General features: G+C 41.6%; 1 protein-coding gene across 9 annotated transcripts in view; it reads right to left on the bottom strand.

Annotated features, from left to right (window-relative positions):
- ICA1 (islet cell autoantigen 1) overlaps positions 1-26677 on the bottom strand; it is a 141096-nt gene that overhangs the window by 82667 nt on the left and 31752 nt on the right. For 8 of the 9 annotated variants that reach the window (XR_012074472.1, XM_015242015.3, XM_006207599.3 and 5 more), the window contains exons 5-6: positions 23744-23867; positions 19623-19821 (exon numbers count right to left, since the gene is read on the bottom strand). Coding sequence is in view for 8 of the 9 variants with exons in the window: in XM_015242015.3 (XP_015097501.1) it covers positions 19623-19821; positions 23744-23867 (323 nt within the window). In the remaining variant the exon portion in view is untranslated. Of the gene's footprint in view, positions 1-6660; positions 6781-19622; positions 19822-23743; positions 23868-26677 lie in introns of those variants that run through there. The other variant, XM_072964927.1, reaches the window with a different exon arrangement.

Here is a 26677-nt window from a genome sequence, read left to right as displayed (position 1 = left end):
AAAAACCAGCTCTCTACTAAGTCATGCTCGGGCTGAAAGGGGCACTAGATCTGGAGTCAGCAGGAAAGTGGGTCTATATCCAGTTCTGTCAGGCTCTCGAGTGTGACCACATGTAACTCCAACTCTGGGATTCTCTGCCTTCCTCCTTACAATGTCTCTTTCACAGCACCCGGGCTGTGACTTAAAAAGTGAAAGACGAAAAAAAATGGAATACTCTGAGCGCCAGTAGTTACTAGAGACCTTTCCCTCATCTGGCTTATGGATTTTAATTATGATAGAAATACATTTAGTTTAGAATAAAGTGGCAAGTTCTCCCACTTTAGTTGGAACTCCAAGTCCCCCATGGAGTTCTGGGACGACAGGAAGCTAGGGAAATGCCCTACCAGGGCACTATCACTCATCTGAACACTAAGCAATGACACATATTCTTTCTCTCTTAGGAGTATTTGTCTGATCTCCCCCACTAAACTGTAAAACTGTTCCACCAAAACAGGCAGATTCAGTAACTGGCCAGTGAAGTCACTGAAGGAAGATCAAAGAATGGAAAGTAAGCCTAGACTGTCTGCTGACATACGGTCGGTCAATTTATCTTTGAAGTGAGTGCTTTCTTTGTAAATGTAACATTTGGCTCCAGAATCAAAGCAAAATGGTAAAAACAAACAAACAAACAAACAAACAAAACACCAGACATTGCCACAGAGAAGGGAAACATCTTGGTACTCATCCTGGGATGAATCTTAAAACATCTCCTTTAAAAAACGTGATTCCTTCTTTAATCAGCATTTCCATTCATTTTGTAGCTCCTGTTCTCCATAGAATGGTCAGTCTGTCCATTCTGGGAGCCTCTTTCTAGGAGATTGAGCAGGGGGGGAGGGTACCAGAATTCTGACCAGTGTTTCAAGGAAAAACTCCTCCTTTAGAGAGGGAACAATATATGATGTAAAAAGGACAAGGCAGGGCTTGCTGGCCTGATTCATAGGAAGACAATGAGTAACAGCAAAGTACTTTTGAAAACAAGAATTATACTCTAAATGACAAAGGATTCTCAACTAATGCACAGTCATATAAAAAGGTTTGACAGAATAAATGAAAAAGGAGCGAGATTTCTGACTGAAGCAGAGGTTGGAGAAAACAATAAGTAGCACCCACTGGCGTCACAAATCTAATTCAAGTTCCTCGCAGGGTGTCCTGGGCCCGCTCTAGAGGAAGCACGCACATTTCATTACTAAGTGGCAACAGTGCAGCCAGGTGAGGTTGATGGAGTCCTTGCCTCTTTGGCTTAAACGCTCAAGGCTTTCCCAACCTCTTCACTAGAAAATGCAACTGTCCTGTGGACAGATACATACATAGATCTAAAGTGGGTGCGAGATCCTCCATTGGCTCCTGCATCTAAAACATCCAAACAAGTCTACCTCTTACTGCTTTAAAATCTACAAAAAGGTGGGGGAATGTTTCTCAGCTCCCTTCGGGCTCTTCCCACATGAACAGTTAATTTCTTCAGGCTCTTTATCACCAAGTAGTGCTGCAACTTGGTCTGAGACTACAACCTAAAGAGCTTCGGTGTGACCACGAGGGAGTGTAGGCCAGCACTGGATGGACAAAGGAGGCATGTCACGTGGAACACGGGGAGCCAGGAGGCTAACAGATAAAACAGGAGGTCCTTGAGCAGAGATGTAGCAATGGAAGAGCACTATTTGAGAACGTATGATCTGGGGTGTGTGTGTGTGTTTGTGTGAGAAAGAGAGACAGACAGACACAACTGTTAGGATATCTTTCATTAAAGGCCCTGGTGATGAAAATCCAAGACTGGTGGCTGCAGTGAGAAGCAGCAGGAAGGGACACATGTAATGGGACTTTTGAAGGAAACCTGAGCGGGATATGATGGCTGACTGAAAAAACGAGACAAAGCTAGTGAATGAGTCAAGTTTTGCATGAGGCACCTAGGAGACTGGTAGGACCAAGCAGCAAAGCCAGCTAAGTTTAAAAAAAAAAAAAAAAAAGAGGCCTTGGGAGGAGACTGGAATGGAGAGAGGGCAGTGTCATGTTGATTTGGGACACTGGAGTGTGGCCTGTGAGGGGACCTTGGTGTTTCCTAGAAGTTCTGGTGTATCTTAAGTGAGCAATCTGGCTTACAGAGAGAGACCCTGCAGTCAACACCGAGAACGTGGAACTGAAGTTGGTGAGACCCGATTAGGTCACTTAAAGAATGTGAGGATGACAACGGAGGAGCTGATGAAGATTTTGAGGAATGCCCTGTTAGCCTGAGAAAGAAAAGGCACCAGTCAGGTGAAATGAGGGAAAGAGAAAGGAAATTTACCAGAAGCAGCAGAATAGTGAATAGCTAAGAAATTAATCATTTCTCCTCTATTTCCGAGACTTTGGGTGTAGCCTACCGCGCTGGCGTTAATCATGCATGTGTCTGCCTCTCTTCCAGGCTGTCTGGAAACCTCTTCAGGGTAGGGACCCTGCATTCCTGCTCTGTACCTTCAGTGTCTAGATGGTCCACCTCCCCAGTAGAGAAGTGGCTGCCGAGAAAGCTGTGTCGGGGCACAGGTGGAAAGGCAGTAGCTGTACTCACTGTGTGCGTGCTCAGTTCCCTGGCGACGAGAAAGCACATAGTGACTGAGAGATCACTTCACATCTACAAGCCCTGCTCTGAACTTCCTCTCCCTTGGCCCAACCTCCCCCACCCTCCCTCCTTTACAAAATCTTCTACCTGCCCTCTGCTATCCTAGCCAAGGGAGAAAGAACTCCCCCATCTCCCTACCTCTTAACGTTTTACGGGCAGGCACACAAAAACGGCTTGTTACAGATTTCGGCTGCATCCTACCCAGAAAGGTAAAATGGGACTTTCAATACTGGCTGGTTCATAGAACTGTCGAGAAGCCTAATGAAGTAATGCATGCAAAATTCCCTGGCCCAGGGCCTGGCCCCACAGTGAGCACCCAGTATGCATTAATCATCACTGCCCTCAGTGCTCATCCTGCATGCTTAGGGCCGAGTACATCTCTTGGTATACAGTCATAGCTCAAAAACGGAACAAATAGTTTAAGCTCAATTATATAAAGCCTTCATCAGCCCCCACACAGCCCTCATGTTTGGGTGACTGTGAAACACATACACACAACCCAAAAAAGCTCCTCCTAACTAGATTTCTCTTCTATGAAGACGATACATGCTTTTGTTTGCAGCTTGAAGCACATATTCAGTGTTTTGACAAAAATAAAATGCCAGAAAACTGGAATGAAGTAGAAATAATGTTAGAAATATTTTAATCCAATCTGACCCTCCTACCATACACTGTAGATAAAAATAAATTAAGAAAGCAGATCGTATTAGAAACATTCGCTAAGTATTTATTGAGATGAAGCACAGTGCCACGTGCTTGGAAGGTGACATGAAGGTTATTAAGGTTTCTTATTGTCTTTTAGAGCCTTTAGCATAGTTGAAGAAAAGAAAAATAAAACGATTACAATTGTTCTATTACAAAAATAGAACAATTACTATTAACCAAAAAGTGAATTCCTGGGTTTTCAGCCAGGTTTAGAGAAGACAGCGGTCAAAAGTTGACAGGGAGGAAGTAAAGGAAGAGAGGCGACCAGCACTTGCCATGCAAAAACTGATAAATATGGAAGGGGGATTGTTGAGAATCAAAGAGATGAAACTGATGAGGGATGACGAAAAGGAGCTGAAAGAACACTTGGGTACAGGAAACTGGATTGAATACAGTTGTCTACTGAAGGCCATTTTAGATTCTTGGACATAATGGAAGAGCTTCTTGGAGACTGAAGCCATGGTTGTGAACGTTGATTGAGTTTTGAGCTGGTGACTCTGGGCCCCTGCACCAAACGTCCAGTTAACCAGTATACTTTCACGATTTGTCATTCTTTTCTACTTTCTCACGGTCAGCACAGGAAATCTGCTGATAGCATTGGCTTCTACTTTTGTCACTGCAGGTATCTCCTGGACTAAAGTCAAGTGGTTCATTCTAATTTATTTTTTTCACTGTTTCTTTCTGTCAATGCAAAAAACTCGAATTTCATTCACTCTAGTGGTCAGTGAGTATAGGGGATGAAAGTGTACATTCTGGAGTAAGAATGCCTGTGTTCTGGTTGTGGAGAATTTGAGGTAGTATTTTTTGGAAATAGCCAGTGTGCTTTCCTGTTTGCATGTCCATGCACCTGACCTTGTCCATTATCATCCTGGGGCATACATCTGCCTGGGATGTGTAGGTCGAATTTCATTCACTCTAGTGGTCAGTGAGTATAGGGGATGAAAGTGTACATTCTGGAGTAAGAATGCCTGTGTTCTGGTTGTGGAGAATTTGAGGTAGTATTTTTTGGAAATAGCCAGTGTGCTTTCCTGTTTGCATGTCCATGCACCTGACCTTGTCCATTATCATCCTGGGGCATACATCTGCCTGGGATGTGTAGGAGGCTGTTCATTTGGACTGTTGCAGGAGAAATCCAGAGAGAAAGTGGTACTCTCCAGTTTCTGACAGCCCAAGTGAGGTTCTCAAGTCTGTAGCAAGACAATAAGCTTGAAACTGAGACTTTGCCAGACAATAAAGCACTACACAATTTTTATCTCCCACTTTAGGAGGTGGACTTGATCATAGTTTTCTTATGGTGAGGGTGACAGTGGGGAGATTAATGACCAGAGAGAGGAAGGGAGAAAGCCTGCCCATTCCCCCTAGCTGGGCAGTCCGTCAGGGACATGGACAGTGACATGTGGGGCCCAATTTTGTCTGAGGTAGGGAAAGCTCTGAGGGAAAAACTAAAGGTAGAACGTGGTTGGCCCCACTACCTCCTTGGGAATTTGCAAGAGGGGAATTTGCCTCTCAAGCCTGTCTCTAATCTAAATATAAGATCAGCGGCATCCAATAAAAGCAATGCCGTGGATGATGGAGGGCTGCATTTAGTTCCCCAGTCTGGACTTTCTGGGTGTGGAGAGGAAAAAATCCAGAGGATCTCACATGCCCTCTTGAAGGAAGAGGACAGTGGTAAAGGGAGCTGGTAAGTGAGCTTGCCAGGGAGTGGCCCTGGGTTGGGGGCCAAATTGGAGTCCAATGTAGTTTGAGTTGCCATTGGGGTGATTCATCAGGGGAAGGTGGCTAAGGCTCCTAGGACATTGCCAGAGCAGAGGAAAAAGACCAGGCGTTAACCCAGCCACAGGGTTCAGGGACACACCATGCAAGCCCAGAACAGTGTGTGGCAGCAAAGCCAAGAAAGGAGCCAGAGGACAGAGGGTGGCTCTGAGGATGCCATCTCGCCTGCCCCCAGCAAGACACAGTCAGTTGGTGCCCTCCCGGGCAGGGTAAGTGGGGTGGAATTCTGAAAGAGTATCCCCAAAGAGACTATTTAAGCCAGCCCTAAAAGGAAGCAGAATTTTGAACAGAATCAACGTTTGAACTGAAACGAGGGAGGCTCTTTAACTTCATTTAACTGACAAGTCCAGAAGTCCCCACCACGCATGCTCATGAAGAAACCACTTCAAGTCTGGAAAATAAGATGTGGGTGTAGATGTGACCTGAGTAAATTCACAACCCCTTCCCACCTGGCCCTGCCACATTGTGTGTGACCATGAGAAAGTGACTTAACCGCTTTAAGCTTCAAAAACCTCATCCATGAAGAGGGGATTATAGTATCCACCCCCTGGATAATTTGATGAGCCTATTTATGTAAAATGCTTAGAAGAATAGCTGGCACAAGATAAACTCTTAGTAATATCTTTGCTGATTTTGGTATCATTTCTACTAATACATTCAACTTCAAAGCTTCTGTTGTCCTATTCAAGAATGGCTGCACATCTGTCAAGAAATGTCAAAGTATGATACGCTGGACATTCTTCATTTCTGACTTCACGACTGCTAACGCATCCCCACCAGCACAGAATGTCATTCTGGGACAAATGAGAATTTCTGTTTTCACACCATCCCCGATTCTTTCTCAAAATCTTGGTACTCACTGCAGGAAGTAGCTCAAAGCGAGGACGTCATTTCTCATGAATCAAGTTAACTGTAACAAGCCACAGAGTAAAACGATGGCAGTTGCAGGACCTGGTGCTGGAGACCTCTCTGTCTTAGGCTGATCTAGCCCCAAGAGGAGAGACCAGCTACAGGCAACAGACAAACCACATGAACAAGGAAGGATGCAGAGGGGGAGGATTTATTTGTGATGCTGCAGGCTTTTTAACACGTGTATCGGGACACTAACAGTGCCAGACTGCTCATGGAAAATTCCCTGTGTTTAACACGTGTAAATCAATTCTCAGAACTGTTGGCTACATGCTCACAACGCGGCATGATCCTGAGTTATCAATTCTAGATATTAACTAACCTGAGGCTCCATTCCAGCTCTCTTTCAGTTTCCAGAGTCAACCTGGAGAACACTAAGGAAAGTCTAGTTGAAATAAGAGAAAAGATTTAATTAGCAATGTTCATACTGACTGCAGATGAGCAAAGTAGGTTTATCTGAGCGTCTGTGGGATACAGATCTCTAGGCTCTAGGGTTTTTGGTGAGTACCAAAAAAGCACAATAATGCTTAATATAGTAGGATTTCTGGGGTTTCATTTAAGTGACTTTCCCATGTAATTCAATATTTACTCTCTTTTTTACAAAAAAAACTTTAAAAATAAGAACTCTTCATACCTTAGACACCTGTCTTCTGGAATGTCTGTCTTGTTAAAGCAAAATCAACCTTTTTTGAATGGATCAGTCATCACTGGATCATCAGCTATTCCGTGCTGGTGTGCTGGGAAAATATGTCTCAAGGTGTGATCTATGGACCAAAGGAGGAAATCACCTTGGAAACTGATTAAAAATCAGACCCTTGGGTCCTACCACCAGCCTCCTGAATCAGAATCCTCAGGTGGGACCCAGGATTCCCATGTCCAACTCACTTCTCAGAGGATTCTTATACTCAACACAGGCCAGAGAGGCCTTTACTCAGGGTTACTTGGTTGTGCAGGAAGATGTCCTTTACTGGAAATATGGCAGGAAGCCCCTGTCTTTCTGTGCCTATTTGCTGGAGGTCTCTGTTACTTCTCCTGTTACAAGTAGTAACCTTCCCATGATGTACTGGCTTTACACCTACAAGCTGATAGACACAGGGTCCTTGACCAGGGTGCTGGCCTTTGGATGTTGGCTTTCCATCCCTGAGCCTTATACTGTCTGTTCAGGCTTGGGACTCTAACTGTGGGATTCCTGGGGCCCTCCTGCTGTGAGATGCATGTGCCTGACCCCAGGGAACCCATGTTGGAGACACCAGCCGTTTCACCACAAAAGGGCACCTACAGAGCAAGATGAAACAAGAGAAATAGTAAATGCCAAACACAGAATGTGGCTAGATGTTCAGAAGACAGACAGATTTATGGGCTGGCTTGGTTTGAAGGAAAAAAAAAATCTAAGTAGTCCTTAAGTGTAAAATGAGCCCTTGGGGTCAGAGACAATGAGAACAGAGGATGCAGAATGAGCTGGGAGATGCAGCTGCTACTTTAATGTGAAGCTGGGTCTCTTCCACCACAGAAGCGTTTTCCCCCGCAGCAACTAAGCACAGGGATCCACTTATTGAATGTGGAGGAACTCGGGGCAGAGGTGGTGGGAAGAACATTGACTGCGGAGTCAGAGGACTTGGGTCAAATCCTGAATCGTGTGTGGCTGTAGGCAAGTCAGTCAGAACCATGGCCCCTCAGTGGTCTTATGTGTGAAAGAGGGCAAAGAATTCCTGCCCTCACTGAACTGATGTGTAGCTTCAATGAAGTAATGAATATGAACAGCTCTGTAAACTGAAGACATCTTACAAATATTTAATCAGAAATATCCTGCATTGTATACATATTTAAGTAGCTGCTACATCTTATCTGTAAGGCAGAATGCTAAGAAAAACCACAGGCAGGCTGGGAAAAAATTCAAATATGTTAATTATCTTTACATAAATAAACCTATCATATTGTTCAGCGTGGAGCTTAAATATCTGCTGTGCTTTTGTACTATGAAAAAGACATCTCTAAACAAAAAATGAGCAGTACTTTGACTTTTGCACAAATCATGTTTAGCATTCTCTTGAAAATGTGTTCTTATTTTCTCAATTGAAGAAAAAGTGAAAAAGTTGGTCAAATCTTCATTTCATTTTCAAAACCCTCTTTCTAACATCAGTTTCTTAACATCTGCTTTACTCACACGATTTACTAGCGTGTAAGAAGGGTGGGGGAGATGGGGACACGCCAGGGAGAGACAAGGGACAGGTAGGCCCATACAGAATATAAGAGGTTTTGCCCCAAACCGAAATACACTACAGATGGGGAAGAGGGAGGCTACCTTAGGAAACCTAACCACTGTCTGGCTTCACATCACTGCTTTTAGCTGTTGTTTTTTTCATCATAAGGTGGAAGACGTGCAAACTTTCTTTTTTCTTTTTTTTTTTTTAAGGCAAAGCTAGTTCTTTCAGCAGAGAATTAAAATTAAAAGCAGACGGTGGCCCGGATCATAAGTAGCAATAAAAGCTTTAGCTGACATAGCTCCAATTTACAAATCACTGGCTTTTCCTGGCAGCGCTTGGGGAAGGAGGGTGAGGAAGCAGCGCCTACACAGCCTGGATGAGGAAGATATGGAAAGCTTTAACATTAAGGATGTGTTTCAACTTTTCATCCGAGGACATTTGATTTATGCGGACCATGATAAAATTCCAGCGAAACCTGAGTACTCTGTACAGTCTCTGGAAACCCTGGGAGCGGGAGCGACACTGTCCTTACGCCTTCCCAGTTGCATCTGACTCTGACGTGGATACTTTGTGAGCGGGAGCCTGTGTGCACAAAAAGTTGTGGGGTTTAGCATCTGCACGCATTTCCATTTCTTTCTAGACTTGAGCATTAGGAGGCCCTGCTGAGAGTATTAAAAATAAATGGGTAATAAATACATACTAGGAGGCCAAAGAGATGTAGATAGATTTATGGCAACGGATATCGCTTCCCAAGAAATTTTAAGGGCAAAAATTAGGGTTCACAGGAGCATAAATACTCTTGATTTAGTTTGTAAGACCTGGAAGACGACTAATAAAAAGGAACTTGGGAAACTGCTAGATTTGAGAAAAAGAGTTGAGAGACACTGGAGGGAAAGGTGTCTGAGCCTATGAAGTAGCATGAGTGAGAATTAGAAGTGGATGATGACCACAGAACGAGTCATTAAAGCCAGTGGAAGACCCCCAAATTCAGAGATCAAATGTCAGCCTACAGACACTGCAGCCCAACGCAAAGGCCCAGCATGGGTGGAAAATGTTTCCTCTGGAAGAGCTGTTCTCTCCCACTTTGATTCTTTTTTGGGAAAGGATTTTTCTCTACATTCTCACTGGTGTGAAACACAGAACTCGTTCCTTCAAGGACACACTGAAGGGAGATGGAAAAAGCTACCTTTCTACTTTCTCACCTTTTCCCAGTCCCTTCAGGACCAGCATCACTCAGCTTACTCTAGTCCTCTCAGAACAGTGAAGGCTTTCAGAAGAAACAGTCTCCTCTTTCTTAATGTTGGTGGGTTTCCCCAGGCGGTGTTTTTGATCCTTTTATCCTTCGGTGACTTGGCCACCTCACATGACTCTTCCTGCTGATGGCTTTCGAAAATGACTTCATCCTCTGACCTCCTCCATCCGGCTGACCATATGACATCACCTTTGGAACTCAGCTTCCCATCTTGCCTCTAATGCCTGTCTACTCTCTTCCCTTTATTATTGTTAAAAACAAACCCCCAAACCCTCCCCATTTTTAAAATCAACTTAGAGAGTTTTCTGTCATTATCCCTTTCCTTCTACCAAACCTTATCTGTTCCCCCTCTAATCTCATTAATTCTCATTATTTTTCATACATGTTATTTTAAGGATAATGCATGCACGTGGCACAAAATTTAAAAAGCACAAAAAGGCACACAGGACAACTCCAACCTCACTCTCATCTCTGCTTACAGCATCTCCTCCTTTTTCCCCGCCTCATCCAGCCCCTGCCCCGGAAGTAATTACTACTGCCAGGTTCTCCTGTATCTTTTTCCCCTGAGTTTAAGATTAAAAAATTGAAAGGAAACAAGATCCTGAATGTAATATATTTTACTATGCTAGCTTATTTTCAGCTTTCTGTCTGTTTGAGAAATGTCTTCATTCATTTCCCATGCATTTATCTATGGACTGTCCATACAGTTCTTCCTCCCTTGATGTGGGTATTTTCCAAGCCCTTTGCCTGGACCTCTCTCAGAACATGAACTAATATCCATGAACTATTTTTTGCTCATAAGAATGCTGAGTTCCACTTCTAAAGGCCCAGGAAAAAAAAAAAAAGACTTAAAAGAACAAAGCAGAAAAAAAAAACCATCCCTCAATTTGTTTATATAATTAATCTATCTTGGGTAGTATCCCTTATTCCAATGTCAGCAGTCACCAGAAGAACCACAGTAAGGAATCAGCATCTAAATGACAATGGTTGTCTTAGAATCACAGCTGGGGAGTGAATTTAAATAGATGGATGGACAGATAGATGGGTAGTTGGATAGAAAGAGCCAATCAACTGTGAAGTGTTACCAAGCCCTAAAATCATATTTCATTTGATGGGAACAACAGAAGCCTGATTAATGCATGTGGGAATTTCATTTCAAAGTTATACCAGTGGCCTTTCAAGGTCCCGCTTCTTCTTAACGCTCCCTGAGTTCATGTGAAATTGGCCAGTTTAAGACTTTAGGGCTCCTAAATACAAGTTTTATTTATCTTGTGTAATGATTAAGTGTGAGATAATTTTTGAATACAAAACAGAATTTTTTCACTTGGGATAATTTTATTATACCTAGAATTGTCCTGAAAATTTTAAGCTAGAAGGGTAAGCACACACATCTTAAAGCCTTCTGTTTCAGGTCTTACTCTTACTAAAAACTCATTAAAGGAGGCAAGGGAAGCCACTCTGAGAGAAGTGAGTTGAATTGTGCATGCTTTAGTGAACAGAGCCACCACTGCCTGGGTCATAAACTGGGTCACATGTGAGCCTCCACTGGCTAATTTCCTTCTGAGATTAAAATTATCTCTGTTCTCTGGAGACCAGGGAATCATCAAATATCTTTTATCTTTAAATCTCAAAACCGTAAATGGAAAACACTCATGTTCTATTGACTCATTCTTTTGACTGTTCAAATACTAAAGTATGGATGGACTTGGACTTGAGATGAAGGAGATTCTCAGTTTCACTGAGAGACAGGACAACCTGTGAAACCACCAACAGTCTGTGACTCCATTCTGGGGCCAATCCTGCTTGGATAAATCCTGCCAAGAACACTCTGTTGGGGGTTCACAGAAATAATTCAATCATTTAAACAGTGCTATTCAAATCCTCCCAATATCCCTTGATGACAAACTAACACAGAGCACAGGTTTTTTTTTTTCTCGTAAAGTAATTGTGATTTAAAGCTTTCTTTCTGAAATATTAACTTTCCATAGGCAATCTGTAAATCCAGTCTGATGTGAAAGTGACAATTTAGACAACCATCAAATCATTTTTTTTCTATCACTGAAAAGTCTTGTTGCAGAGAAGAAAGTATTTGAAGAAGATTCCTTTTAACTTTAATAAAAGAAACTTACAGTGCTATAAAGCTATTGGCATTCAGGAAATGGCAGATATATTGCTCCTGTTTGAAATTAAATAAAACCCACTTTCAATTTTGCCTATCTAAGTAAGCCACCATTTTGTAAAATGAGAATAAAAGCGTAGTGGAATGAATCCCTAATGCATAAACATTTAAAACGAGAATGCAAAGCTAACCCACCAGGGTGCAACTGTCTTCTTTCATGCCACATTCTTGAAGATGATAAAAACTGCAACCAATTTACCATAAGAGAATGAGAAGACTCGCTGGGAAAGATGACACTCGAGCCGTTAAGCAACAGGAAGAGGGTGATCTAGAGGGACAGAGAGATGTGACAGACCTGGGGATGGAGACTACAGAGACAGCAGCTAGTATATCCCACTACTTGAATACAGTAATTTTCCATTAAAGCATAATCTAAAATGACACCTTCTTCAGGAGCTACCAAAAGGAGACAGAGGCAGATGGAACGGTCTGTGGTTTCAGGAAGGGGAGGGTGTCATGGCCACCAGCCATCCCTCTGACCTGGCAGCCAAAAGCACAATGTGATGAAACGTGGAAATCATGAATCCATACAACAGATTCTAGCTGCTGAGGCACTGAGAAAGCCATGGTTATAATTTTGATCTGGAACCTGATGGTTCTACTCAGTAAAATCTGTGTGTTTTGTATATAAACCATGAAATTCTAGACACCAGGCTTGCATATGCCATCCAAGACACATAAGTCTTGGGAAGAAAAGCCAGACAATCTGGCAAAAGGAAAACTATCTTGGGTTGGATCAGTTCACCCTTAGATAATGAACTTCTGTCCAGAGTCCACTTTGAAACTTGAGAGTTAAGCCAGCTCGTCTCAATTAGTGAAATGCCATATGCAAAGATTTGCTACCTCGCACAAGAGAGAGAGAGAGAAAATCTATTTTAAGCTGACACATTAGCTTTTATGATATTACATGTTTATTTTTTAAAACTACAAATATTTATGATTCTTATAGAAATTAGATGATGTAAATTATGAATTAGTACATGTAGATAATATCTTCCCAGATGATAGAATCAAAGCCAAATGATTCCTTGTTTGAATAGCTGAGTCTCATTCATATTTAAAGGCAGGATTAAATAAAACACTAAAAAGATGCATATTATATTTGTTTATCATGTGTTTGGAATTCAAAGGAGGGTCTTAAAGAGCTATTTGTACACAGATGCTCACAGCAGCCCTACTTACAATGGCCAAGGGATTGAGGCAACCCAAATGTGTCCATCAATGAGTAAATACATAAATAAAACATGGTATATGCACCAATGAAATATTAGTCAATCTTAAAAAAGAAGGAAATCCTGCCACATGCTACAGCATTGACGAATCTTGACAACATTATGCTTAGTGAAATAAGCCAGTAACAAACAGACAAATACTGCATGATTCCACTTATGTCAGGTAAAATAGTCAAATTCATAAAATCAGAAAGTAGACTGATACTTAACAAGGGCTGGGGGAGGGGAAAATGGGGAGTGGTTGTTCAGTGGGTACAGAGTTTCAGTTTTTTAAGATGAAAAGCTCTGGAGATCTACTGTACAACAACATGAATATACTTAACCCTACTGAACTGCACACTTAAAAATGGTGAGACAGTATTTTTGATGACATAAAACCATCTTCAACAAGTCCTAGAAAGTGTCTATAAATCACTCTTCTGTAAGGGGTAGAAAGTAAATTTTTGGCTTTGCAGACCTCAGACTGTCATTAACTACTCTACTGGGCCATGGTATCGTCAAAGCAGCCATAGACAACAAGAGTGAATGAATGGTCATGGCCATGTTACAACAAAAACTTTAAAAACTCAGGTGGCTGGCCCATGCACCATACATTTCTGACCCTTGCAAAAGCATTAGTATCTAAATAAGAGTTAAATATTAACACTTCTTAAACACCAAAGGCTCCTCTACCCAAGAATTAAGCGTGAAACACTTTTTTTTTTCTAGAGTCCAAGATTAGAACAGCAACAAAATGAAGCAAACTCAACAAGACCAGAACTAGCTTGTAGGAGGAAAACACTACACTGACAAAGGACACACTAGCCCTGCTCCAGGGTATACACAATTCTCTACTGATGAGCTTAACAGTTTTAGAGCTTAATGGTTCAGAGGAAAAATAATAAAAAATACTACAGCTGTAAGAGAGCTTGATGGTCATCTCTCTTTTAGTGGATGAGAAATTGCCACAGACTGACGACACTGACCCACACTGTCACAGAGGGTGCAAGCAGGGCTGGGAACAGGGTGTAGGGCCGCCCCACCTCTGAGGTCACGCCCCTCTCTATTTCCAATCACTGGCCACAGCCAGCCAGCCACCAGCTCTGCAAGAGTTAGCTGTTTCATAGATAATTTTCCAAATGGTCTTAGCTTAACCCTAAAACTAATTTTTGCTATTCACCAAGTTCAGTGGAGAAAATCAGTAAAGACACACAAAGGGCCCCAAAGGCCTCATCTCATGAAATTCAGAAATGAAAGCAAGGGGATAATGATTTGTCCCGTCTCCCATTGTGCCATGTAAAAACGGCATGTTACTCCCATGGCATTTAGATGATATAAAGAAACAGCGACCTGAGGATGGCGTTTAGCAGCTAGGTTCAACCTTCTTGGGGACCACAAAACACAGGCACCCTGGTTAAACAACCAAAACAATGAGCACTCATCAAAAACCAACAAATGAAAATGGAGGGTTCTGAAACAGATTAAACAGCTTTACAAGAGGAAATTTCATCCCATCAAAGAACTCAAGGCAAGGCATAGAATTTTAGAACCAGAATAGACCGAGAGGTAAGGGGGCAAATCCTCCCTTCCCTTTGATGTATGAATTGGGCAAAGCCCTGGGAGTGAAAGGATTGCCTAACAGACACTTAGTGCTAGTCTATTGTCTGGACCCAAATCAGACGTTCTCCATACTTACTCAACACAACTCGCTGGGAGGTGAGGGGTCAGCCCTGCCCTTGGCACTGAACAGAAGCAGAACACTGGGTTAAGCCAGAATGGCTCAGGAAGAAGGGAAAGGCCTTTATCACAGAACCAGGAGAGGGCTGAACGGTGAGGCTCCTGCATCACTTGGTGTCTCCAGCTCCCACGGGACCTGCCCTCAATTGCTCAAAGAGCCCGACCTCTGACAAAGACCAATGATTTCAGCAGTAATTAATGATACTGTCAAATTAATTAACCCAAGTCTTTGTCCACAGGAAAAAAAAAGAAACCCTCTAATGTCAATACTGCTATTTACTAGTCCTTGACCAAGCTCAACAGACTCAAACCTTCAGTCAGGATACAGGGGCACCACTGAATGATGACCCTAATAGGTTCTCACCTAGTAAGCCACCACCATTTGTTAATAAACCCTCTTACTATAACATATTCTTTGATAATACAACTTTAGTGAATTCCCAGCTCCCTAACATCTAACACTTTTAAATACATACAAGTCTGAGAATGCCAGTGTGTATCTTTCATGTTCCCTGCAATACCTTTTTTATACCCTTTTGAATTATAGTGATGAAACACGAGACAAATGCTGTAGGATTTCATTAAGCCATTTAATAAATGGCCCTCATTAAAACGCCAGCTCCCTTGTCCTTGTCTATAAGGACTCCAGCTAACCCAAGTGCCCACGTATACATTTCCATATTATCTCTTTAGAGGATTCAGAACTATTTTCTTACACCCAACACAGCTTTTATTCCATTTAGAATAATTACCCTCCATCCCATTTCTGACTTTCAAGAAAAACAAGACACTTAATTGACCACAGGAGGACTCTCTCAAGGGCATCAGGCTGCAAAAGCTCTTCTGTGAGCTCACAACTTAAGCTGATGTAATCTGCTACAAGAAGCTGACTTCTATTTTTAAGTTATACCCTTTTACTCTGCCTTCAAAGGGCACATATATCACACGTTGTAACTGCTCATAAAATACTTCGTGGCCTAGTCTCCCATCCATTTCCCTCCCGGGGTGAATCACACTGTCAGGAGAGGCTTCCAGCTGCAATAGCAGTCCAACCCTGCCCATTTAAATTCATCCACCGTTTCCTATTATTTGGTCTTTAGCAGAATAGCTACAGATGACCCCACTCTCCGGGTGTCTTGTTTACCACGGTAATTCTGACAAGGAACAGATGACTAGCGAGGAGGGGGGTGCTCCTCCTTGAGGGCTGGGACCAAGCTCTTCTACCTCTTTGTATTTCCATCCCCAAAGATAGGCACTTAATAAATGCTTATTAATGTCCCTGCCGAGAGCTCTGTCATCGGGCCCATGTGCTCAAAGGGCCTCAGAATGAAAACAGATCATTTGCTTTGTTTAATTTTAAGTTTTTCATTCATCATTTCAGTCATGCTCGCTGTGTTATTAAAAAAAAAAAGTTGCTTAGAATTTTGAAAACACTAGGAAAAAAGCCTTGGTTGGAAGTGAAAGTACATTTGATCTTGCTGTTTATTTATTTATACATATTCTGCTCGTTTCTAAAAAGAACGAAGCGCTCTGTAATTAACGTGGTGCTGTTACAGAGTCTGGCAGAGGTCAGAACAGGACATTTCTCTCCGGTCTACTTCCCTCTTCATTCCCTGGGCACCCTGTCTCGTCTGCGGCTCGCCCAGCCTCAGGGCTTGGGTCCTTCCCATCCCTTCTCCCGGGGGAAATGTGAGTGAGCTTTTGAGAACACACATTTGATCGTGTCCCTCCCCTTCTCAACACTTCATTCCCCTCAGCCCTCGGAGATATGCCTTCAGCCATGGGCTGCTTACCCGCCCAGACCATGCCCCACACCCACTGTGCCTTTCACGCTCTGGTTGGAAGGACCTAAAAGGACTTAAATGTGTCCTGTTTGTTTTCACCTAACGGCCTTTGTCCATGTTGCTTCCTAGAGTGGAACTCTGCTCTGCTGTCCCTACCCCCTCACTCAGCTCCTTCTCATCATCCTTCTTGACTAGTTTTAGATGCCACTTCCTCTGGGAAGCCCCTGCTGACTGCTCTTGTGGCACCATGTGCCATCTCAGATGATGGTTCATCTTACCACATCATATTCACTTGCTCAACCCCCAAGTGACCACACGGGACAGCGGGGAAGCCACTACATCTGCTCCTTCACTTCGACACCCCTCTGCATGGGGCCTGGCACAAGGTGCACATCAGGATCATTTACTGGATGAGTGAACAAATGAATCAGTGCACACTAAAGAGTGCAACTGGGGGATAAAACTGTGAGGTATGAACTACAATTTTGTTTCCTCAGAAAGTGTAAACTCAAAGAACAATATACCATTTTAGTTCAGATTCATCAATTAAAATGTGAAGGAGGCAGCTGGATCTGAGGAGGACTCAGAAATGCGTTCCAGTAACACTTTCCTGAGAGATAAATGGAGACTCTGTTTAAAATGGAATCCTACAGGGACAAAACATTAAGGCTTGTTCAACGTTAAAATTCATGTTACGAATTCCAAGCGAACAGGAGACTCCACAGTTTAAATTCATTCCAAAGAGCACAGCAAGCCACAAATTAATAATACTACTTCTTACCTGCAAAGCCACATATGTCAACTTCCAAAACATCCTGAGGTCAGTTGCAAGTGGTGAGAAAGCTCTAGAGGTTTGAGAAGACAGGGGTCTGGCACTTCAAACTCCATGGCTGGAATCTGGCCAGCTGATATGGGTGCTAACTTGGGCCAGGTGCTGGGCTGGCCCTGGGGGTGTGGCAGAGAAGAGAGCTAACCTAGTCCTTGTCCTGGTGGAGAGTCTAGTTTAATCAAGTATACACTCGAATACAGACTTCCTGGAAAAAAAATCTTTCCCTAAATTCTAAGCACACCATGTTCAGCTATTAAATTAAATGCAGCACACATGGGATTGTGGAGCAAGGCATTGCTTCAGCTACTTCTACATGGCGAAGGATTTAAAAAAAAAAAACAAAAACCATATTTTCCAAAATCAACAGATTGATGACACTAACGAGTGGGTAATGTTTCAACATTCAAACCAAATGACGAAAAGGGCTTGGTTTATTTCATCCTTACACAGCTAGTAACCACCCTTAGAAACAGAAGCAAATAAACACAACTTCAAGTGAAAGTATCCTACCTTTCAGAATAATTTTATGTTTACTTTTATTACTTGGCACATAGAAAGCGATCAATAAATGTTTGTTAAATGAATAAATCACAGAAGAGGTGTTACTATGAAAATGCCTTTGTCAATTTTAGGTATGTTCATTAACTCCCTTTTTTCCCTCTCTTAGGGAAAAAAAGTTCACATATTTTCTAGGATTCTGCCTTTGATTTCCCTGTCTGATCTTGTGCTAGTTACTTAACACAGGTATTGTGTTCTTCATCTATGAAATAAAATCTGTGTCTTGGTTATTGTGAGGCTTGAAGGGAACAGTAGATATAAAGTGACTGGCATTAAAACCTGCAGATAATGTTGGTTTTTTTGTTTTCTTTTTTTTTTTTTTTTGGTGGGGGGAGGTAATTAGGTTTATTTATTTATTCTTAGAGGTACTAGGGATCGAACCCAGGACCTCATGCATGCTAAGCATGCACTCTACCACTTGAGCTATAGCCTCCCCCTACTTTTATTCATTTTTTAACCTCTCCATGCCATCCTCCTCCAATCCTCTATAAAGTGTCAAAGACAAACCAAATTACTGGCCTGATTAGAAAGTCAGGAAATTTCAAATGTAGCCTGGGCTTGCCAACATCTGGCTATCAACTTTGAAAAGTTTTATTTACTATTTTGGGGCCTTGGTTTTCTCTTTCATAGAATGAGTGAATTTCACTAGCTCAGCTTTAAGGAACTTTTCAGTTTTTTGACTGTCCGTGACCTCAGAAATCTGCCTTTCTGAGGAGTTGGGTGCTGCTCACACTCTAATGTCATCTACAATTAGAAACAAAATGGACTCAGCCCCTTCATAGCGAGGGATTCCAAACTACAATCCAAAGTAAAACCTGACTTTTAAAGAATTTGTATTAATCTCATACCTGGGTCAACAACTGGTGATTCTGTCCTTAAGCAGCAGAAGGTCCCTCCTTTCCCCCACCCCACACCCTCCTGCAACTCACACATCCCACACAGCTACCTCCCGCCAGCCAGACTCCTACAGGCAGCTTCTCAATTATGTACTTTGAAACCCAGGGGCTTTCAGCAATATCAATTACAAAGGGATCATTTGAAATGAGTAAGACAATTGACATAATATTATATCAAACCTAATATTTGCTTGATTTTTTTGTGTTTCACACTCTGAAATACATCCAAGTCGACCAAACAAAGACCTACACAACAAAAATCTCGCATTTTCAGAAATTCTCAGTGTATGACTGCCACCTAGTGGTATGATGTATCCTTGTATAACCAAAAGCCCAAGCAGCCAAATCGACACAAGAAACTTTAAATACCAAGAAAACGTTGTTCCTTTGCTTCTCACCAGTCATTTCAAGGAAATTTAGGAGCATATCCATCTCCTCAGCTATCTATTTTGCTCATACAAATACCTGAAGGGCCTATTGCAGATGGAGTCAATGCCCCCATTATTAAATTCTCCAACTAAACCCCACTGCTTCTGAACCACTTCACAAAACAAAGGAGCATTACTATTCTATTAATTTTAATATTCATTAGCAATTAACAAAGATTTCCCCAATAGTCTGTTCTCACCTTCCGGTTTCATTTGCCCTAATCTTGATTTTTAGTTATGCATGAAAAAGCATTTAAAAGTGACAGCCTTACAAAAAGTGCATATTATATGAAAATCTGACTTCAATTAAAATTAGTTACTAAATCCTAGCAATTTCCAGCTGCCTATTCTATCTTATCCTTAGAGAATTATATATTCCATTAATTGGTATTCTGTCACATTAAAAAGACACCGGCGGTGATTAATTGCATCCTTGGTGTTTCTGAGTTAATGTCTTCCTCACTAGAGAGATTCAAATCACATCTCGTTATCTTCCAGCAGGTACCCCTTTCGGAAACCTTCTCCTACCTTTCTGAACTTCTCCATTTGCTTGTAGAGGTCTGGATCAAGCTCCTGTGACACGTCCTTCATCCACAGCAATGCCCCTCTGTATTCAGTCCGGCACTGCTCCATGCGGTTCACTGTCAGCCAAGTGTCTGAGATGGCCCGGTGCCGAAAAGTCTCCACTTCTTGGTGAAAGCGACACAAAGGATTGCGCAAGGCCAACCTAGACAAGAGGGTAAAGCCACAATCTTGACATCTTAAAAGGGCCAGCAATGTGAATCCCTAACAGTATATCGATCTTAAACTCATGAGCCTAGCATGGTGCCTGAAACACAGTCGATGCTGCAGAAGTATTTGATGAATTACAACTGAAATGTATGTGAAACGATGAGTCGACCAAGGATGAGTATCCATGTGCTGACCCCTTAGCCCACTGTTACTTATTGCATCATTGAGGAGTCTCTCCATCAGTATTGATGCCGGGGACGGCGGGGTTCATGCCTGGGCAGAGTACTGGTTTAAAACTGGAACCAATCCTGGGTTAGTGGAGGGAGGTCAAGGCATGACCGTTTCCCGCTTCTACTCTTGGCCACCCCCTGCCTTCTGCCTCTCTTAAGCCTGGCTCTTTGAGAGGTCATGTGTATGATTAGGGCTCCCTGGCTGGGCCATTCTAGATTATTCTCTGAAGGCCATGGCATCTGCTGCTTGCTCCAACAGTCACAGAGAATGTAGCACAAACAGAAGCATTTTTAAACGGACGAGGAAGGAAGAGGAGTGCATTGACTGAGGGTCCACTGTGTTAGGCACTTTCAAGTATGTTATTTGATTTGACCTTTATTTTTTTAAAAAAATTAAAGATACTATACTAGAAATGAATGTATATTATACCATGAAGTGGGTGTATAATAATTATAATATTGGTCATAACATACGATTATTTATTCAGTAAGAAAATGTTTGCTGCACATCAAACTTTGGATAAAACACTTATTTGGCAGGGTTGGGGGCAGGGGGGAGGATGGATACTGCTTCTTCTAACTTCCCACCCAAAATGAATAATATCAAATGAATTATACTCTCAAAATACAGTTGTATCAATGAAGCTGTGGGACATAGGTTCAAAAAAATAAAAGATTAGTATTAACATTTCAATTTAAATGCAAACTTAAGCTGAAGGGAGCAAAGGTGTCAGTGAGCTGAAGTCAGCTCTTAGCGGTTCCATCAGCGTCTGCAATGCCGCACACATGCAGAGCACTCTTAGATTATAGATGGGGCAATAAACTGTTTAAAAAAAATTACCCTTTTACTGTTTTCTCTGGTTTTCCTCGTCTATAAAGCATTGTTTTTAAATATTCAGCACTTCTCTAAAGACAGGTTGCTCACAGGTTGTCCCGCCTGGAGGTTGCAAGGCTGTTTTCAAAGACATATTGTTGTGCTATAAAGTAGGTTTGAGTTTTATCACCACTGGATTAAATTTAATGCTCACTTTTCATCAAATTGAATGTGCTGTCATAGCAATGACTACCAAATAAGTCAGTAAAAGAAATGCTGGGGTGAAGGTTTATAAAATTGAAGACTTCTATTTAAAGAAAGACTTCTATCCTCAGCTGTCCCCTCTAAGGATCTGTTCATTTCTGGACTCCTTTGTCTCTTCATTTAGAGTTTGCCAATTTTCCTAAACTGGCTGAAAAAGAGTCTTGTGAATAAAACACTCTCAGTTTCTTTGACTCTTTTACATTAGAAACCATTGAAGATGTAATGACATGATGATAAATGTTAAGATCTTGAAGAAAAGAAAAAGGCGTATAAAGTCACCTCATTTTTCTCCTGTACTGTATCTGAAAGCAGAAAGGTGAAAGCCCATTCACTTTTGGTACCAGGGGTTGAGTCTAGACTAAGGGAAAAATCCAATAACTGGAAATACCAAACTTCAGTGGCCTACGATTCCATTCATTAAAATCTATCCAATGAGAATAATTCATAAAGTACCTACAGGTCTAGTCCAGAGGCATTTATTCTTTAGAAGGAAAAGGTAGAAGTGATACAAGTAGTGAACAAAGGGCTTGGGTTAAATGTATCATGGCCTGCCCAGATAATGTTAAAACTATGCTATGGGTGTTTTAAAAATGCATACATGGACATTAAAAAAGTTAGGATTATTTGATAAAAAAAATCAATTTGCTAAATAATCAGTATGCAATACTACACAACATTGTACAGTATGATGCTGTTTATATTAAAAATACATTCTGGCAAATCCCAAGTTATGTCCATTGGAGGTTTGAGAATTCAACTTCATGAAAGTTTTATGTCATCGTCCTACTTTCCTCATGTTTAGAGGACTGGTTTGCATTTCCTGTGCCTGGTGAGCAGTCAAGCACCATGTTCAGAACCAGAGGCATCTTGCAGGAGGCACCTTCCAAACTGCAATGCTGCCCAAGCTGCATTAATTTATGGATACAGGGCAGTTTGCTGGTTTATAGCAGTGACACTTTCAGTATCTTTTGCATTGTTTTGGTTGATTTCTTTTACCGCTTTGTCTATATCAAAGGTTAGACTATATAAACTTAAGGTACCACAGGCTTTGTGAAATAATTTAGCATATAACGATGAAAGTGTATAACTGGATAGCCATATTATAAAATAATTGTATGATCAGGAATGGTAATGCTTGTGATTGTGCCTAGGGATTTGGCTTGTTTCCCATAAATGGATGTTAATTTTGGCATGTAGGTATGTACAAGAATTTTTCCTACTGAAATTAGTGATAATTAAATGTTTAACATAGAGCTTATGAAAGATTTTTCAAGAATCAATGATCCCTGTAAGAGGAGGAAAGTGTTATTTGCATAGAAAGTATAAAGGGGTCAAAAACGGGTCAATTTCTGTTAGCAAATTTGAGTTGTTTTCATTTTATCATTTTGGTCTGCTCCTGCTTTTAAATTTTTCTAGAATAAGTATGTATTATTTTTACAAGGAAAAACAAGATTATAAACAATCCAAGGTTATAAACACTTTTCTTGGCAAACTGGAGTAGAGAACTATTGTAAATTGTCACATTTGACTATGAAAGTTGGCACTGCCCACAAAGTCAGGGTCCAAATGTCATTAGGAGGAACCAAAATACCCAGGAAGGGGACCACTGAAAAACAGACACAGTTGGTCTCTTTTTTTCCTGCTCCACTTTTCTTAAGTTTTTGTAGGAACACCTGTGTAACAGGTGGATGGCCTACTCTTGGCCCACGAGGAAAGAAAGGAGTAAGAAGAAACTGACAAGAGAAGAAAATGTTGGACAGTTTGAATAGGTGAAATCTTGTAGCCTGAATATTTTTGGAAACTACCTACCAGGCTTATTTAGGAATAATCCTGCCTAATATCAGCGAGTGACATTGGGGGGGGGGCTTGTTAGTTACCAGGGAAGGAGGAGAGAAGGAGTGTCACCTTCTCAGACACCAAGTGCGACTGGATGCAGTGGCTCCTGTTTATTCGACACCGACCACGAACACGAGTTATGGTAGTGATGAAAAAAGTCACTGATCTATTACAATTTTCTCTGCACCAGAGCGTCTCAAACTTGAATGTGTACTGAAAACAACTGGGGATCTCATTAAAATGCAGATTTGGATTCTGCAGTTCTGGGGTGGGACCCAGATTCTGCATTTCTAACAAGCTCCCAGGTGAGCTTGCTCATGCTTCTGGTCCAGGGTGTGAGCAGAATGGTGGAGGGCATCCTGAATGGTGCTTCTCTAAAGTTAATTGGCCCCCAGAGAGTAGACAGGGGACCCCCACCCCGGTCTCATCAGGCTCCTGCTTCAATCACCTGCTGGAAGGAGACCAGATGGATTGCTATGAGCAACTCTGAAGATCAAATAGAAGCCTAGGACACAGTGGCTGGCATATAAAATGCCCCCCATAGATCAGAAGAATATGAAAAGATTTTTTTTAATTAATAGGGAAGGAAAAAGATAATATACGTTATCTTAATAAGAGTTAAGTACAAGCAGACTAACACCTGGAAACAGAGCAGCTCAGTTTCAGGCGAGAGTCTTCTAAACACCACTGGGAGGTTTCCCTCCATGAGTGAGTGGGTCCCAGATTGTTCGCAGAATCCCCCCACCAAGGAAAGCCCTAGTGAAGGCACACACCTTTGCTGGGAAGAAAAGCAGAGGGCTTTTCCTGTCGCTTGCATCATTTTTCCTGCTCTGGTTTTATCTTGGAAGCCTTGGGATCGGAGAAATTTTCCAAGTTCATTTTCCTCTTGAGACAAGACTGTTGGAAAAAAAGACCAAAAGGAGCCCTGAACAACGAACATTTTTATTACAGAGAGAAAGAGAGAGACAAACCACAAAGTCCTCTCTCTTCTAGAGGCAAAGGGGAGACAAAATTAAATCCAAGTGGCAGCCTACAAGGTAAGCCCCCTCCCCCATCCACCGCATTTAACTTTTATGCTGTTCTCCCATTTACGAAATGAGAGATCAAATTCACTTGAGTACATCTGTCAGCGTGTTTGGTGCCCTGTAATCAGAACCAGAAAATGACCTCTGGACTGAAAAACGAGCCGATAATGTGCTGCTTCGAGCTGAAATAAAAAAAAGTTGGGTCTGTCAAGTATGACTGTGGGAATCTTTTGTGGCTGCCTATAATGTAGGGCCAGTTTCTTCCTGTCATTCCCTCTTGCTGACTTTTTGATCTCTACTTTCTGAATTACATTCCACTTGATTATAAAGCAACTCAAATACCTTATTCATGGCATAGGTTTTTGGTTGGAGGAGTGGGTGGAGATTGCGGGTATGTAGGTAATCAGGTTGATGACTTGGTGGAGTTTTAAAATGCAGAGCTGGAACCAAATCTGAATTGGATGTGCCTAATCTTTAGTTTTTAGAAAAATTGGGATATAATTGACACACAACTTTGTTTCTGGTATACAATGTAATAATTTGATTTTTGTATGTGTCTGGCCTTATTTTTAAGACTCTCAGATGGCAGTATTAGTGAGAAAGTGACTGAAACAAGCTCTCTACAGACTGATTTGGCAGTAAATATTAAAAAGTCAGAATTGTATATATCTTTTGACACTGTACCTCTGCTAGGAGTTACCTCCAGAGGAAGTAGTAAAATGGGCATAAAGATGTATATATCAATATAATCACAGCATAGTTGTTTATAATAGCAAAACACTCTCTTTCCCTACCTTAAGGACTGGTCTAATCAACTCGGTGCTCCCACACAATGATGTGTGGGCTGTTACGCAGCCACTGGTCTGAATACGCATTCACCAGCAGCTGAGCCACAGGCAAGAGGTGACACAAAACTTCTGAGAATGTTTTTTTCTCTAAAAACAGCCTTTGCTGAGGATATCCTTTGAACACTAGTCTGAAGTGAACACTACTTCACATTTCTGTATTGATGTGTCTCTAAAATGCTTTCTAAATGCTACTAGGATTCTTGTCTGTTTTCACAAACAATTCAGACTTCTTTCAGAATGCACCCCATTCCTGGCACGAGCTCTCTAGCAATGGCTGTAAAACGTTAGCCCGGAACCAGGAACCCAAAGCTGAAGGTTAAACCTGCTACTGCTTCCTTATTAATTTATAACTGAAGTTCACGGTACACATTCCATGGAGAAGAGGCTTTTTGAATCCATTCTTCCTGAGGGTCCATGACTACACTCCTTCCTCTTCTGGCTCTCAGAATCTGGTTCATTGGTCAGTCTAGCTCAAAGGCTACTCCCTCTGTGAAGCAGCTGGTCCCTCTTTCCCTATGACAGCAGCACCCTCTGGGATCCTGGGGCTGGAGTGTCCGTGGGTGGGCATGTGTCTGTCTTTCCCGTGAGAATCTAAGCTTTCTCAGGACAGGGACCTCATTCAAACTATGGGTTCCCCAGGCTGAGCAAAAGTCTGATTCAGGGCACTGATTAAATGTGTATGAAGTCAAATTAACTGTAATTTTTGCCTTGTTATCCTCATATACTTTACATCACTTTAAATGCTTATTTGATATTTATGCCATGGTTCTAAGTTCTTTTTAAAAACCCTATAATTATAAGAAATTGTGCTGTTTTTTAATACCTTCATTTCTCCTCCTCTCTACTTACTAACATGGGACTCAGTTGCACAATGAATCTTTCCATATGAGGAGCAATTTCATATTTTTGTTTATACAGTTTGGGGTTACTATCACCTTTTCTCCCTTGAAACCTCAAGTCACATACAGACACACACATTAGCTTAAGGCTAAGAAGAAACCAATTCACGGTACCTGAAATGACCACACAGGTGGTGAAACGGACTCTTTCCTAAATAAACCTAAGTAGTTTGAAGTATCTGAGAATTTATTTTTGGTTATTTTACACAATTGAGGATTAAAGTTGGGGTGGTAAACAGGTTTCATCTTAAGAACTGAACTCCTGATTAACTGGCAGTGCTGCTCAGAGGGCAGTGGACAAAGTTTGAGCCACATCAGGCTCCAGGTTAGGTTACTTAGTGATAACCTTGTCATTTTCCAAGAAGGGATGTTTGTTCCTTAATTTAAATTTTAAAATTCAAATACTGAAATAAATTTACAGAAGTTTAAAATTCAGGTGCAATACAAGTATCAGATAACTCCAATTTCTACCTACAAGGTTTCGCTTATCTGGGAATTTAGAATTCAGAGGTGAATAAAAACCTATTCATATCTAATTGGTGATTTGATTATCAGATGTGCCTTGAAAAGGCAACTAAAGAACTATAAAACCAATTAGCTTGGCAGTATCAATTCACTGAGTACAGATTTATGGATGATTTAATATATAGTATGCACTGTTTTTTTTTGGTGGGGGGGAATTCGGTTTATTTATTAATTTTTTTTAATGGAGGTATTGGGGATTGAACCCAGGACCTCGTGCATGCTAAGCATGTGCTCTACCACTGAGCTACACACCCACCCTTTTTTGTTTTGTTTTTGCACTGTTCTAGTCACTGGGAATAAAGAGATGGACAAGATACATGAGGACCCTGCTCTGATGGAGCTTATTTTCAAGCAGTAGGAGATTGAACATAGAAAATACAAAACTCCAAACAAACTCACAAAAAGAAAAA

This window comes from Vicugna pacos, chromosome 7 (assembly GCF_048564905.1).
Source record: "Vicugna pacos chromosome 7, VicPac4, whole genome shotgun sequence".
Lineage (NCBI taxonomy): Eukaryota > Metazoa > Chordata > Mammalia > Artiodactyla > Camelidae > Vicugna > Vicugna pacos.
The sequence above is the reverse complement of the archived record's forward strand: the minus strand, read 5'-3'. Positions and strand labels throughout refer to the sequence as shown.